Source organism: Pygoscelis adeliae, unplaced genomic scaffold (assembly GCF_000699105.1).
Source record: "Pygoscelis adeliae isolate BGI_AS28 unplaced genomic scaffold, ASM69910v1 Scaffold122, whole genome shotgun sequence".
Lineage (NCBI taxonomy): Eukaryota > Metazoa > Chordata > Aves > Sphenisciformes > Spheniscidae > Pygoscelis > Pygoscelis adeliae.
The window spans coordinates 1,636,694-1,651,036 of record NW_008824358.1 but is presented as its reverse complement, the minus strand read 5'-3'; the positions used below and the strand labels follow the sequence as shown (position 1 = coordinate 1,651,036).

General features: G+C 40.1%; 1 protein-coding gene across 2 annotated transcripts in view; it reads left to right on the top strand.

Annotated features, from left to right (window-relative positions):
* PLCB4 (phospholipase C, beta 4) overlaps positions 1–14,343 on the top strand; it is a 94,887-nt gene that overhangs the window by 25,702 nt on the left and 54,842 nt on the right. For both annotated transcript variants that reach the window (XM_009319575.1, XM_009319576.1), the window contains exons 10-17: positions 2,108–2,216; positions 5,821–6,031; positions 6,660–6,753; positions 7,453–7,532; positions 7,984–8,068; positions 10,630–10,720; positions 11,640–11,735; positions 13,272–13,372. In XM_009319575.1, the coding sequence (XP_009317850.1) occupies positions 2,108–2,216; positions 5,821–6,031; positions 6,660–6,753; positions 7,453–7,532; positions 7,984–8,068; positions 10,630–10,720; positions 11,640–11,735; positions 13,272–13,372 (867 nt within the window). The remainder of the gene's footprint in view (positions 1–2,107; positions 2,217–5,820; positions 6,032–6,659; positions 6,754–7,452; positions 7,533–7,983; positions 8,069–10,629; positions 10,721–11,639; positions 11,736–13,271; positions 13,373–14,343) is intronic.

Below are 14,343 nucleotides of genomic sequence, written 5' to 3'. Positions count from 1 at the left end.
GCCAGGCTGGGGAGGCTAAATGATCTTTCTCTCTTTGCAGAACCATACAGGCATTCTTCGTCCCTGTGCTTTTAGACGGTTCACCCGCATATGGTTAAGAAAGTCTAGTGTAAGGGTGTCCTGTCTAATATGGTAACTAGAACAATCAAGTGCAACTTCATTGGGCATACACAATTAGTCCTGGGGCATGTTGTCTTTCTAGATGAAACGTCACGCTTTTAGTTTTGGTCAGCTTTTGTGTTACAACTTTCCTGTGCCAACAAGCTCAGTAGTGCAGAACGTTTCCCCAAGAGACACTAGTAAGCATTCTTCCTTTTTTTTTTTAAATAAAACTTCATCAGCTGTCAATTTTGCTTTATTTTTTAAACTAAGTAAACATAAAGACGTGCTTTTGTTGAAATCGAAAATTGATAATGAGCAGTGATCACTGCTACAAGAAGAATATTTTGCTCTTAGCTCTTTCCGATAACTCTGGGACTCTTTCTTAAGAGGAGGCTTTTTGCTGTATCCCATTTATTTTCTTCTGTTTGCTTATGACTAACTGTAGAAGAAAGAGGGTGGGGAAGAGCACTTTTCTTAAGAACCTTCCCTACTATTTATTAGGATTTTTTGAAGTGGTGTATTGTCTCTAATGGTATAAAGCTTGTCATTTGTCACAGTAGACTGTACTGTTGCATGCCAGTGTTGTGTGGCTGTTGTGTGCTGCTTAGCAAGTTATGTCCTGCATCCCTCTGCTCTCATATCATATTTCATCTGAGTTTTACTTAGATACCCAGACAGCCGATCTGCAGTGAATGAAACTGCTGTATTTTAGATGCTGCAGACTGTCAGTAGCATTAATTGAAAGATCCCTCCTTAATTGCATGATTAAATTGGCATTGGTTGTAATTTCTTGGAATTAATTAAGCATATGCAGCAATGTATTGATTGTAAGAAAAGAGATCAAGTGCTTATTTTTGATTGGCTATTGCTTTTTTCATGAAAAAACGTCAAAAAGTTTACACATAAGGAATTACAGCAAATGCTGATAGTGCTGTGCCAAGCCATATCAACGCCATCCTGTCCACTCCAAATTATTGATCACCGATATGGGGGTGGCCTGTTACATTTCTGAATTCTGCTTAAACTAAAGCTTGAAAACTGTGCACCTACTGGGGTAAAAGAGTGGTTTCACAGTCATGTATTTCTTTGTTTTATTGCATCTGCTTACATGCCACTACTCCGTTCAGTTCTATTTTTAATTTTCTTTTAATGGAGAATCAGGCACACAGTGTGCAGCTCTAATCCAGCATGGAGAAAAACAAAAGTTACGTAGCACAGTATTAGGTGAGAACTTAAAAACTCTGAGTTTTAGTAGTGTATTACAAATCACTGCTAAATTGTATCTAAATATTACATATATTATGAAATATTTTATTTTGTAATTTTACAATTTGTAAATATTGTAAATTACTGTGAATTGAAGAGATGATACTGTGAAGCTCTTTTAAGTTGTACATATTTCTTCTAAGAACCTACGCTGTTTTTTCAATAGTTAATAACACAATGTTTCCACGATTCACGAATAATCATCAGTAGTTGCATATTTCTAAACTTGGGTTTCAAATTCTGTATTTATAGTATAGCTTTATTTTAATTTTTACTTTAGCCGTAGATATTGCTGAAGACATGCATTTTTGCAGAGGTGATTACAGTGCCATCAGTCAAGTCTGTCATCTCTACGTGACCGACAAAAAAGATCAGGGAGAGAATTTACAAAGAAGAGAGATTTAGCTATTTATTTTCAACATTTCATTTGCACGTATACCACGTGCAGTCATTCTTTTCATGAACAAGCAAGAGTAAGACCAGTTATATGATTGCACTAGATTGATTTTTTGAAATATTTTTATAATCAAACTGCCTAGGTTTCTTATGAAAGATAAGGTTCGTTTTCTGTCTAAAGCTAAAGTTATTGTTGAATAGTCTAAGTTTTAGGGCTCTTTTTTTTTTTTTTTTTTTTTTTAAATGTCCACTTCTTTCTTTCTCATCTGCAGTAATGAAATGCTCTTGGGTGATAGCCATGCACTATATTGTTTTGCTGAATTCCGTTGTTTTCTAACCTTAGCATCAACGAGATCCTCGGCTCAATGAAATTTTATTTCCCTTTTATGACACAAAAAGAGCAATGCAGATAATTGAGACATATGAGCCAGATGAAGACTTGAAGAGTAAAGGTAAATGTGGGAGGGAATTCAGTATTTACTGGTTTTAGGCATTTGGGGAGTTTGTTCCGAAGCATCCAAATTTCTAAAAGGGAGCTTACAGTCCTTGTGGTCAGGGCAAACACTTGTGTGACCACCCAGTGAACCGGATCAGGAAACTGATCTGCTGAAAAATATCTTCCCCTCAAAACCATCGATTTTTTTAGATGGATTATTTCCCTCATCCAGGTTACAGTGTGGCTACAAAGACAGCCATCCTGGTACAAAATGGGAGAGGCTAGGATTGAGTAAATGGGGAACTACATGGAGACTCCTTCTAGCAACAAGGCAACATGCATGTGGCTATGGCCAAGGTCTCAGAGAGACTACAAAGCTGTACAGATATTGTGTAAAAATAAAAAATAAATTACCATGTGCGCCATTGGATATGCATCCACTTTCTTATAATATAATCTGTATAGTACTTGAGGGCAGCAGCCTAGCTTAGAGCAGAGTATTTCACGTGGGTGCATTGAAAAATGTTCTCTCTGAGCAAGAAGATTGCAGGAAATGTCTCCAAGCCATTCTTGGACTGCTCGCGTCCTGAGCTGCTATGGGTGTTGGAGGTGTCAGTGGTTGAACTTGGCTCCCAGTTCTTATCCATTCTGCTGAAATAACTGTGTTGGGATCAGCTGCAGAAATTAAAATTGTTGCTATCCCCATCTGCCCTCCCTGCCCTTTTGTTGGAAGTTACTGTCATCGTAGCATGCAGAGGAGCAGACTGCAGCCTTGCAAAGCCCATAAACCTTCAGGCATCCTAACAGGAAGCCGCTTTGACTAGACATTTAGGCTAACGTATCAAGCTAGGACTGGAGAAGCTGAATAGCTTTTATACATCCACTAGTGCTGCCCCTGCTGATGAAGGATGTACAAAGCAGGCAATAGAAGGAGGCAATACCTTAAACTGCTTCAGTAAAGCCTGAGGTAGCTCTCGCTCAGTGCTGCGGCCTTGTTGGGTTCCCTGTGTGCTTTTCTGTTGCGGTATGATCACAGGCATTGACACCAGCGATACCTTCCAGAGCAACACCCGCCCCTTTCACTGGGAAGGGTTTACCGTTGTCTTCCTCAGTCTGTAAACTTAAAGGAATCCTTCTGTAGCTGGATGTGTAGCTTTCACCATTCCTTATCGTACTTTAGTCCTTCTGACCAAACTGCTAGAGGACGAGCTTGTACTGTATATGCTACTCCAGGCACTGTGTTGTATGCTGGGTTAATAGGTTGCTCTTTTAGTTCTGTGAAAACGTGGACTTTCCAGGAATCACCTGGGAGAGAGGGAGCTATTTCTCTTGTCTAGGAGTCATTTATAAAGGTTATGAGGATTTTCCACTCACAAGCAGTGTAGCTTATTTCTCTTCCTCTCTGCATGAAGTAGAATTCTCCAAGTATTAATTACTGTATTTTAGTCAACTCTATCCTTTTTTATTTTTTTTTTAGAAGGCACTCATCTGTGATTCCTCTTGATGCCAGTGTATTTTACATATTTTCCAAAATGAGGAAGGTGTACTAACGTAGCTGCCACCCGTTTAGGATGGAAGATGTAAAAACATGTTTTATGAAGGTGGAAATTAACCTAGAACTGGAAAACAGTGTTCAATAATTCACAAAGAAGAGGATTTTGCAAGCACCAAGCTGTAGCAAGGGAATGATACTGGCTTATTCTTTTAGCCAGTAATTGAATCTTGGCTAATTATTTAGCTTCTTCCTTTGATTTATATTTCTGATAGGTTTTAAATAAATGTGGTAAACCTCCTGCAGGGATAGGGTTATGGAGAATAACAGCAGAACAGCAGTGTCCTCTTACAGTGTTCCTCCGTTGATCATATTCACTGATGCAGATTTTATCCCGATGCAATCAGTAGGATAGAGAGATGATTTCATATAATAACATGTTGAACCTTAGCATGTAAAGAAGGCAAGAATTTATCTTAGCAGTGGTTGTTCTCTGCAGTCTCTTTCCCCTTCTTCTTAGATATAACTTCGCTGTTGAGCAAAAAATTAGGCTCAACACCTTTTTTTTTGCTAAATCATGTAGTTTAAGAAACAAGGCGGCTGATGTACAACAAGGCAGTAGCAATAAGCAACTGACTCTTCCTCAGCTACATTTCAGTAACAGAAAGAGTAAGTAAAGCTGAAGTTAATGCTGTGCAGTTTAGTAACCAGAGTCTGCTCAGGAATGCTACAAAAGCAAATTCTTCCACTGGTCAGCGCATGTCAAAAATACGAAGGCCAGTCTGTTGAGCACATAGAGCTCTCTTAAGTTACTGAAGTCTCAGCCATTGTTTGTCTAGAACGCCTGCTCAGCCGTGACTTTCTTCCACTAGATAATGCACTAGAAGTGCGTATCATCCGAGATATTTTGTGCTGCTGCTTCTCAGTGATCAACAAAATAAAAATATTCTTAAAGTTGAAAATTCCGTTTTGCCCCCCTTTTTCCCTCCTTCTTCCAAAAGTCAGAATCAGCTGAGAGGATTTGAATAAGATGTTCCAGAACAGTTCACCTCTGGCCAACACCAAGCACAGAAAATTTAAGTTCCAGTAGAGGATTTTTTCAGAAAGCTAGGAGCAGAATGAAAAGCAGGATTACTAGAGTTCTCTGTATAAGAGAAAAGTTGTCTTAAAATAAAAATAGGACTGCTGCAGCCTGTGCCTTAACAACAGCTGAGTGTTCATACATGACTTTAGGGAAAGCAATCTCCAAATCAGTGCCAGATAACTATTCTCTGCAATGACTCCTTGTGAGTAATCCCTCCTTCTCTACCCTAGATTGTTTTACAGTCTCTTAGCCACTTTAAAACCGATACTGCAGTACTGATTATTCTTACCTTGTTTTCATTAAAGTTTATCCCTTGATTTATATTTTTTTATACTTTATGAAGCATATAACAGCAGAGAAATAAGAGAAAAGTGTTATGGATTCTATCCTGTGAATTACTGTACGTCCCATGTTAATTGTAGAAAACGGCTTGCTTTTCATTATAAAGGAATAAACCTGTATTTTAGACAGTAAACTTGAAGGTATCTTAGATTTTCCTTATGCTTTGCAAATGAACACGTGCAAATGTTTTCAGATACACCTCTGCTTGGTTTTGTCAGCAGAGAACAGTCTCTGCATATGCTGCAAGCTGATTAACAGCGATGCAGCACGGTCAGGGCAGGACTAAATACGAAAGGAGGGAGAAAAGTGCCATAGAAGACTGGTACGTGCAAGCTCACAAAGTCCCAGAGCTCAAAATTGTTGGGGGTGTTCTGAGGAGATGTCGCTAGTTATTTGCCGCCTTCACATCCTCTTGATGCCTTAGGTCTACCGTGGTGAGTGCTGGACGTAGGATATTGAGCTATGCGGGCACCTGATTATTTTTTTTTTTCTTTTGTTATCTGGGAATACAGTGGCAGATTTTGTACCAGGGGGACAGTTGCTGGTCAGCTTGGAGCATTGGAAGGGGAGAGCTTCTGTTCGCTCGAAGAAGCCTGTGTAAACACAGCTTTTGTGCTAGGGTTCCTGCTCTGTGAGACAGTTTGGTTCCTGCCCACTAAAAATTTCTAGTAGTAATTTGCCATGCTTTCTTCTTCCTTCTAGGTGTCATATCAAGTGATGGGTTTTGCAGATACTTGATGTCAGATGAAAATGCCCCAGTTTTCCTAGACCGTTTGGAATTATATCAAGAAATGGACCATCCTTTGGCTCATTATTTCATCAGTTCCTCCCACAATACATATTTAACAGGCAGGCAGTTTGGTGGCAAGTCTTCGGTGGAAATGTACAGACAAGTGCTTTTGGCTGGATGCAGGTTGGAAGCAGGAGATAACAGCCTTTAGTATTTGTGGACCTAATACTTTAAACCTACATAATATGCCTTGGTGGTGATATATATTGCATAATTGAATGTATAAATATATTAGTGTGGTAAATGAAACTGTGCATATTTAAAATACTATTTTTCTCACAAAAAACATTGAAAGGCAGTGGAATGTAGAAATTGATGTCAGGAGACAGGTTGTGAGAAAGGTAACAAGTTTGATCTCAAAATGACAACTGAAGAATTTCAGAGGACTTTCTGCTTTGTAATTAAGAAGTTTATATGTAAATGAGAATCAGTTTATGATTTCTTGCTTAATTTCTTAACGTACTAGAATGTGTCAGAGTTAACTAAGAGAATAAATTAGAAGAGTGTTACAGTGCTAAAAACATTATTGTTCAGGTGTAAATAGATTGACCCACACATAGTATATTTAAGGTAATATACCCAAAGTTATAAAGGCAGTCTGAAATTACACATGTGCAGCTTAAAAGTAATTGTGTAGTGCCCGAAACTGCTTTGTAACTTACTGCTCTGAACATCACGGCTCAGAACTTGTCCTGAGTAGCTTGCCTGTACTGAAACACTAAGGAAGCTGACATTTTTCTTGGGTCTTTAGGTGTGTTGAGCTGGACTGTTGGGATGGCAAAGGTGAAGATCAAGAACCAATAATAACGCATGGAAAAGCGATGTGTACAGATATTCTTTTCAAGGTAAATGCCTGAGCTCTACACCTGGCAGTGAGCCCCAGTAGAACCCTTGGACAAGAATCCATGTAGGGCACCCTCCCCTCCTCAGCACCCAGATGCTGCTCCCTTGTGACAGACTGACAAATCGCATAGGCAGAGTTTCTCGTCCCCAGATCTTAGGGCTCATTCCTGACTCACATCATACACCCCTGTGTTATGTCTGCCTTTCCACAGAAACTGCAGGAAGCAGGCTTGCTTCTTTTGCCCCATATTTTCACAGCCTGTGGCTCTTTGCACCACAGAATAAATATCTTCTCCATTGTCTGAGAAGTTCCTTAGCTGTGGAAACAGCCTGAAGATGCAGGAGTTATTGTAGGAGTAGAAATTCTCCGTGCAAGAGAAGATGGCATCAGATCCAGGGGTAGCATTGATGGGTTCTGGGTGAAGCTGCCATCACTGCTGCAGGTGCTGCAGGCACCTGTTGGGTGCTGAGTCCGGGTTGTTGCGGGGAGACAGAGAAGAATGAGCGTACAGTTTGTTCTAGTTCTGGCTTCACTTGGCACGTTTGAGACTCAGCTCTGTGTTTCTCAGAGTGGGGTGGAGAACAAAAAAATCTCTTTCATTATGATTGTAATCAGGGTGGGGTGGAGAACAAAAAAATCTCTTTCATTATGATTGTAATTTGATCTGTTCTAATTTGAATCCCATTATTGCATTTTAAAGGACGTAATTCAAGCCATTAAGGAAACGGCATTTGTTACATCAGAGTATCCTGTCATTCTTTCATTTGAAAATCACTGCAGGTATATAGTGCCCTTTTTTTTTTTTTAATAGTGCAATGTATGAGAGATGATACAGCTCAAACATACTATAATTTGAGTGTACTTGAAAACTGTGTAGGGATATGCAGGTACACAGAATGTCACTTGGAAGAGACTGTACTTTAATATACTGGTCAATCTTTATCCAGCTTAATAATGGCAATGTTTTTATCTGTGATAAAGCTGTGAAATATATTTGGATATTCCATTAGTTGTGTGGGATTCAGTTAATCTGCTTTGGTCTTGCTAAATTCATCTATGTCAGATAATAGACTTTTATTGACAGTTTAATTACAGTAAAGTAATACTCAGTTGAGAGAAAGTGGGCAGTATATAATTTGGGATATCTGCATTACTTAGTATTATTCTGTTTTGCTGTGTAATAGTGATTTCTTTTTTATATTTAAAAATTAAGAAACATCATCTTTTCCAGCAAATATCAACAGTACAAGATGTCAAAATACTGTGAAGATCTTTTTGGAGATCTCCTGTTGAAGCAGCCTCTAGAAACACATCCAGTATGTTACATTCTGCCAGTCTTTTTATTTTTTTATATTAGCTGTATTTAAAAGAGATGATAAACTGGGATCATATCACCTATAGTGCTGTTCACTGCCAGTCTGGTGCTTTCAAAAATGACTAGTGATTTTGGGTGTCTACACTTTTTGGTACAAACTTGTTCTTATCTGATTTGTTTAATCTCTTCCGTACAGGGCTCTGGCAAGCAGCCTGGGGAAATCCATCCCCTTGATGTGTGACGTAATATCAGCACTTACATAAAATACACCACATACATTGTTTTTGCAAGTCATATATAACTCTGAAATTGCCAGTCACTGTTGAAAACCAATTAACTATAAATTGCATGGTCTCAGCTGAGGAAACCTCTTCTTTCAGCTGCACTTTGCATGCTTCATGCTCCAGATCAGGTCCTGCAGTCTAGGTGGCCCCTGCTACTGCATTAAGAATTAAATTAAGCACGAAGAGTTCCCTGCAGTCTCATTTGGACTCTCAAGTGCACTGTAATCTGCATGCACTTCACTCTCCTGCATGGCAGGAGATAATAACAGCCACTCCTTCACACACACGGTATTTGAGACTTTAATAGCTTGTTACCCAGTGCTTGCAGCTACTCCTCCAGGCCTTCCTTACTCTCCTGAGCAATGTGCTCACTGTCTGCCAGCAGCCACCCAAAACCTGCAGATGCTCTTTAGTGCTGTGGGGGACCACAGCAAAGAGGACTCTGCCTTACCTATCAGCTCCTGTCCATGTGACCCCTGCAAAGGGGCCTCCTGGCATTATCATCTCTAGAGCTGTGTTTTTGTTGGCTTTCCTTGCATGTTGTAGGGACAGCAACGCACAAAAGGCTCAGTGAATATCAGGTTGTTGCCCTGAAAAGTGCGTCCCAGAGAACTAAATCTGTAATGTATGTAGCACCTTGCCACATTCCTCACAAATGACAGCTTCCAACAGCTTTCAGAGAAGCCTAAAATAGAGCTGGCCAAAGGCTGCCATGCTGCTACCTCAGGGCCTAGCAGTAAGCCTCAGCTGCCTGTGCTCTGTAGCACTACTGAGCCTCCTGCATTTTGTGTCCATTTCTCCTCATGGGTGAATTCAGTCCCCAGCTGCTCACAAAGCAAATGTTGCAGAGATGGCAGGAGGAGCTTGAAACGTGTATTTTATGTGCTTGGTTTCCGATACCTCCACTGACTGAGGAGGGCAGACTTAAGAGAAACATGGCACTTGCTGAAGCAGATTTGGTTTTAAGTAAAAGCAAATATTTGTCCAAATGGGCACCCAGCTATGCCCTGTGCTTGGGGATGCAGACTGGCATCCTGGGAAGCCTGAGGATAAATGAGCTCTACGGCACTGACATCTAGTGGAATTACAAGCCAAGCGCTCTCAGGAACAATTGTGTTTTCTCTTCATCCAACATGCTGAAACCCCCATGACTGAGCTAGCCTGGTGGTTGTGGATAATCACTATCCTCCTGCAAGGAGGTTTGCACCCATTCTTGTGAGGTTGGGTTGGGTTGACTTTTTTTTTTTCCCTGGGTTGTTATTTGTCACCTCTGCTGCTTCTATTTGGTTTCGAGTCGTGGTGCTTTGTTCTTTTGTTTCTTCATCTAGAACGCTGCTTCTGCGTAGCTCAGAGTTGGATTTAAGGATAAGAATATCTGAATATTTCTTCTAAGAATATTTACTAGTCCTGGAAATATCTTCTACTCCTGTATCGCTTATGGTTCACTGGAAACCACAGTCCATTATACCAGTAACTCCCTGCATAATATTCTTAGCAAGCCTGAGGTGGAGGGGGTGCTAATTACTGTACCCAAATCTCTGTTTTTAAGCCTCAGTGGTGTGATGGGGCTTAAACCAGAGGATTTTGTGCTTTTTCTTTTCTCAATAATATTTTTTTCTCCTTCTCCAAACTGGAACAAACCTTTTCAGTAGTACTTCCTTGTGTATGTGAAACTTGCCATTTGCCTTTCACAAATACTGAAGATGTGACCCTGTAGCCCTACTAGCAAAAATAGTCCTCATTACCTAGCTGGGACTGGGTAGTTTTCCATTCACCAGTGCCAGCCCATTTCTACTCTGTAAGTATGTGTGGGCTGCCTCATTTGCGTTGTTACAGCTCGAAGGGGCCATAAAAGGTGACTTATTTAGAGATCAAATGATAATGGGCTAAACTGTGACTTGGACTGTGTGTGAACCACAGGGAGGGAGGGAAAGTAGGAAGTCCTCTGATGAAGAGTTGCAGGTCACGTCCATGCCCACTGCTAGGCAGGAGAGAAGGGGAGACATTTTGACCGGTGCAGCTGAGGATGGCAATAGGCTGGAGACCAACGTGCTGGCTTCAGGCAGCGACATTTACCTGAGCAAAGCTTTCCCATGGGATAGGGAATAAGCAGAGGAGACAATATAACTGCAGTCACACTACCTCCCAGGGTTGTGTCTGAGGTGGCACTGCTTGTTCACTGCCCCTTACCATTGCTATCCTAAAGTCAAAATCCCAAATAGGGATACAAAGAGGCCAAACAGCTGTTATTAAGCCTTTTCTTTAAATTATTTTACAGCTTGATCCAGGTAAAGCCTTACCTTCTCCTAATGACCTCAAAAGAAAGATTCTCATAAAGAATAAAAGGCTGAAACCTGAAGTAGAAAAAAGTAAGTAAAGTTTGTCAAGTATTAAATTAAACAAAAGTCCAGATGGATACGAATAGACTTTGTTACTAAAGTTTCCAAATTGCTTGTACTTCAGTGTTGGAAGAGTAAGAATTATATGTAAATGACACTTTGTTTGCCCTTGTGTTTCATATGAGGGTCAGAGCCTAGGCCTTGATATCAGCATGTAGCGTAGGCATAGATAGACCTAGAAATGTAATCCTGGGACTTTTATCAGATTGCTGGTTGAGCTAAAATATAACACAGATAGAATCTCGTGTAAATTCTGCCTACACCGGTATGTTTACATTGCTATGTTTTTCCAGGATAAGCATAAAATGAAATGGAATTTCAAATTGCTGCTCTTGCTAGCGTTGCCAGTTCTGATATTTATCTTCTTTCAGTAATAATAATGTTGCTATATTAGTTTCCAGTATGGCTGTAGTGATAAACCTTAGTCCTTCTCCATTCAAAGATAAGCATGGAGACCTTCCACTGACTTCAGTCATACATGATTGCATTCATACTGTCTAATGGAAACGCACATGGGAACACAATTGAAAATGCAAGCACTTTGCCTCCATTTGCATAGATCGAGCACCAAAGAGACAGCTGTCTATTTATTCTTTGAAGAAGTAATATACTTGCTCCAAAGACCTTTGAAGTCTATGGAAATATTTTTCTTAACTTCAGTGAGCTTTGGATACAGCCCTTACTGACTACTTTTCAGATCTAACAATAGTGTATGTCTAATGATGCTCCTACTCTGTAAAATTTTGTTGCTAACTGAAGACTTAGAGAACCCATTAAATAAAAGTAGCTCTCAGGATCAGAGAACCATTTATGATTGTTCTCATGTATTTCTTTGTGCTACAAACTGTTCATGTCATGACTAATTTATTTTTATTTTTCTTATTAACAGAACAGCTTGATGCTCTGAAAAAGATGATGGAGGCTGGGGAAACTGCTGCTCCTGTAAATATCCTAGAGGATGATAATGAAGAAGAAATAGAAAGTGGTGAGGATTTCGTAGAGAAGGGCTCTCAAACATTGCCTGTGGTAAATCAATAGGCTGGCATGAGCAGCTAGTACGCACATTACCCGCGTGCCCGCGGTCTGTGGCAGCAGCAGTAAGTCTGGGCTCAGTGCAGGACCATTTATACAGACCTCCAGGCTTAACCATCTCATGTCAGATACATACCACAGCTGCTCCTGGCTCTGTGGCAGGCTGTGGTAGGAATGTGAGCTCAGTTGGTGGTACTAGTGGTAATTTTAACTTCCACTTGCTGTCGAGAAGTCGTATTGGAGCAGCAACCAAGTCAGATTTTCACTGTGTATGTATGTGTGTGTGTGAGAGACTGGGAAGCTGTGATCTTTGCTTTGAAAACAGATTTTGTCACTATTTTTAATACTTGCGTCAACATCAGATTGGATTATTGCATTACACTTTATAAGGATAAAACGAGGGATAGGATTTTTCTTGCCAAACTTCAGATATCTTCAGTGTAAACATCTAGATCTGAGCCAGCGATGTGGAATGTGTTTATGGCCAACAGAGAAAAACAGGCATATCTAGGGTGTGAATCACCTTGCCTGTTTTAAATGTCCACCTTCAGAAGAGGTAAATCATGCATTGCCTGCAAGTGTCTGAACCAAGATACTGGCCTGTGACCCATGTCATACTGAACGTCCCAGCTTTAGCCTACCCCTTGATTATTTAGTCCTCTCCTTGATTATTTTTTTTTTACTAGCACAAAGCCACTAGCCACTGCACTGCTGTTGCAGTCAGTGAACGTCCTCATGACAGACATGCTTTGTGATCCAAATCTTGGTATCTGTCCTTGCAATGCTAAAAAAGACTAAGTACAAGAATTTTTTGGAGAGGCCTCTCAGTATCTTTCTTCAGGTGATCAAGGAGCACAGAGGAGATTCTGTTGTTTTGCAGGCTGATTTCCATTGGAATGCTTCTTTCTAATAGTGTTCTTATTGTGCTGTGTAATCAGTTATGTGCTAGACTACCAAGAGTCTCAAGTATTTTCTAAAATTATTGTTTAAATCCATATGAATAATGTGATTAATGGTTTTGTGTTTGTAAGAGGCCTTTTTAGCTTCTTTGAGTACACTAGGTTGTAACGGAAAATCACCTCAAAAGCAAATGAAAATGATTCCCTATAGTAGGGGTACATGAGGAGACTGGACACCAGCAACTTTTTACATCTTTAAATAAAGAATTCTGTCTTCATTTCTTGTTATTTCCCCAAGCCTATTGGGTTGTTTTTGTTTTTTTTTTACACTTTTGCTAAGCAAATTACTGATTCCTTCAAAAATACAGTAAATAAGATTTCTCTTACTAACCATGTCAAAGCTGTAAGAATCTCAGGCCTTAGCTGTAATTTACTACTAATGCTTAGAAATCTAATACCCTGGATTTTATTTCTGTTTTTAAAAAATGCCAAAACCAAACCTGTGTATTCAGCTGTCATTTGTTTCATGTCTCACACAAAACCAGCAGTTGCTGTGTTTTTTGCACTGATGCTTTTTCTTTTCTATGCAGCTGACCAGGAAGAAGAAGCTCATCCAGAGTACAAATTTGGAAGTGACCTTACTGTAGATGATTACAGTCAAAAGGAAGCTGTTGCCATCAGTGTCAAAAAGGTGGGATTGCCTCTTACATATATATATTTCTTTGGAAGCTTTCCATGGAGGTGGGTGTAAAAGACACTCTGTTTTGTGGAAGCATCACAGCACATGTTGTCAGAAGAGTCAAACCCAAGATCTTCACCAGATTCCTAACCTTTAGGTTCATGAGAAGACAAAATTTTGTAGCCGAAAATACTCTCTGCTTGTTCAGGTAGAATACTCACTGAGGAAACAGAATCAGTATGTAGGGGTATATAAGTGGAGGATTTGATCAAAAATACTAATTAAAGGCAGCAAGCAGTTTCCTGCTCCTGCCTCTGATATTTTACTTTGCATCTCAGTTGCAGAGCCCTAATATGAGGTGGAATATCAGCTTCCTCGCTCAGCAATGGTTTTTTGCAAGGCTACATCCTGTGTCTTTGTTACAGGGATTCCCTGGGTCACTTTTTATTGTTAACTCTTAGGGTAGATTCTCCCTTCCACCTACAGCAATAAAGGCAAAATAGGACGATCATTCCCCAGTGGGGTGGTATGGCGGTGGGGCTATACCAGAGAGCCAGCTGGCAGACAGGGTAAGAGTCCCCTTTAATTCCACTCATACCTGGTTTAGTACAGTTTATCAGTCTGTGCTCAGTAACTTGAATATAACTTGACAGTAATTAGGTACAGAATATTGGAATTCAGAACTAAGCTTGCTCTGGCACTGAAGGTGTTATTGCTGCTTGCTACAGGAAAAAAAACCCACATGTGAGTGCTAAGGTACCTTATCAGATCATGCTCCTCTGTCACTCGAGTATTTTGGCCACTTCTGTCTTGCCTGGCTACCTTTGGATCTTACTCCAGACAGAAGTGTAGGCATGGAAAATCTTTCATAGCACAGGTTGCCCTTGGTAGTATGTCTCTAGCAGTATCGCCGAGACATCAGACATGCCTTCTTGGTATCTCTTCAAGTCAACATCTTTGCTTCTTCAGGACTTTTATGAATC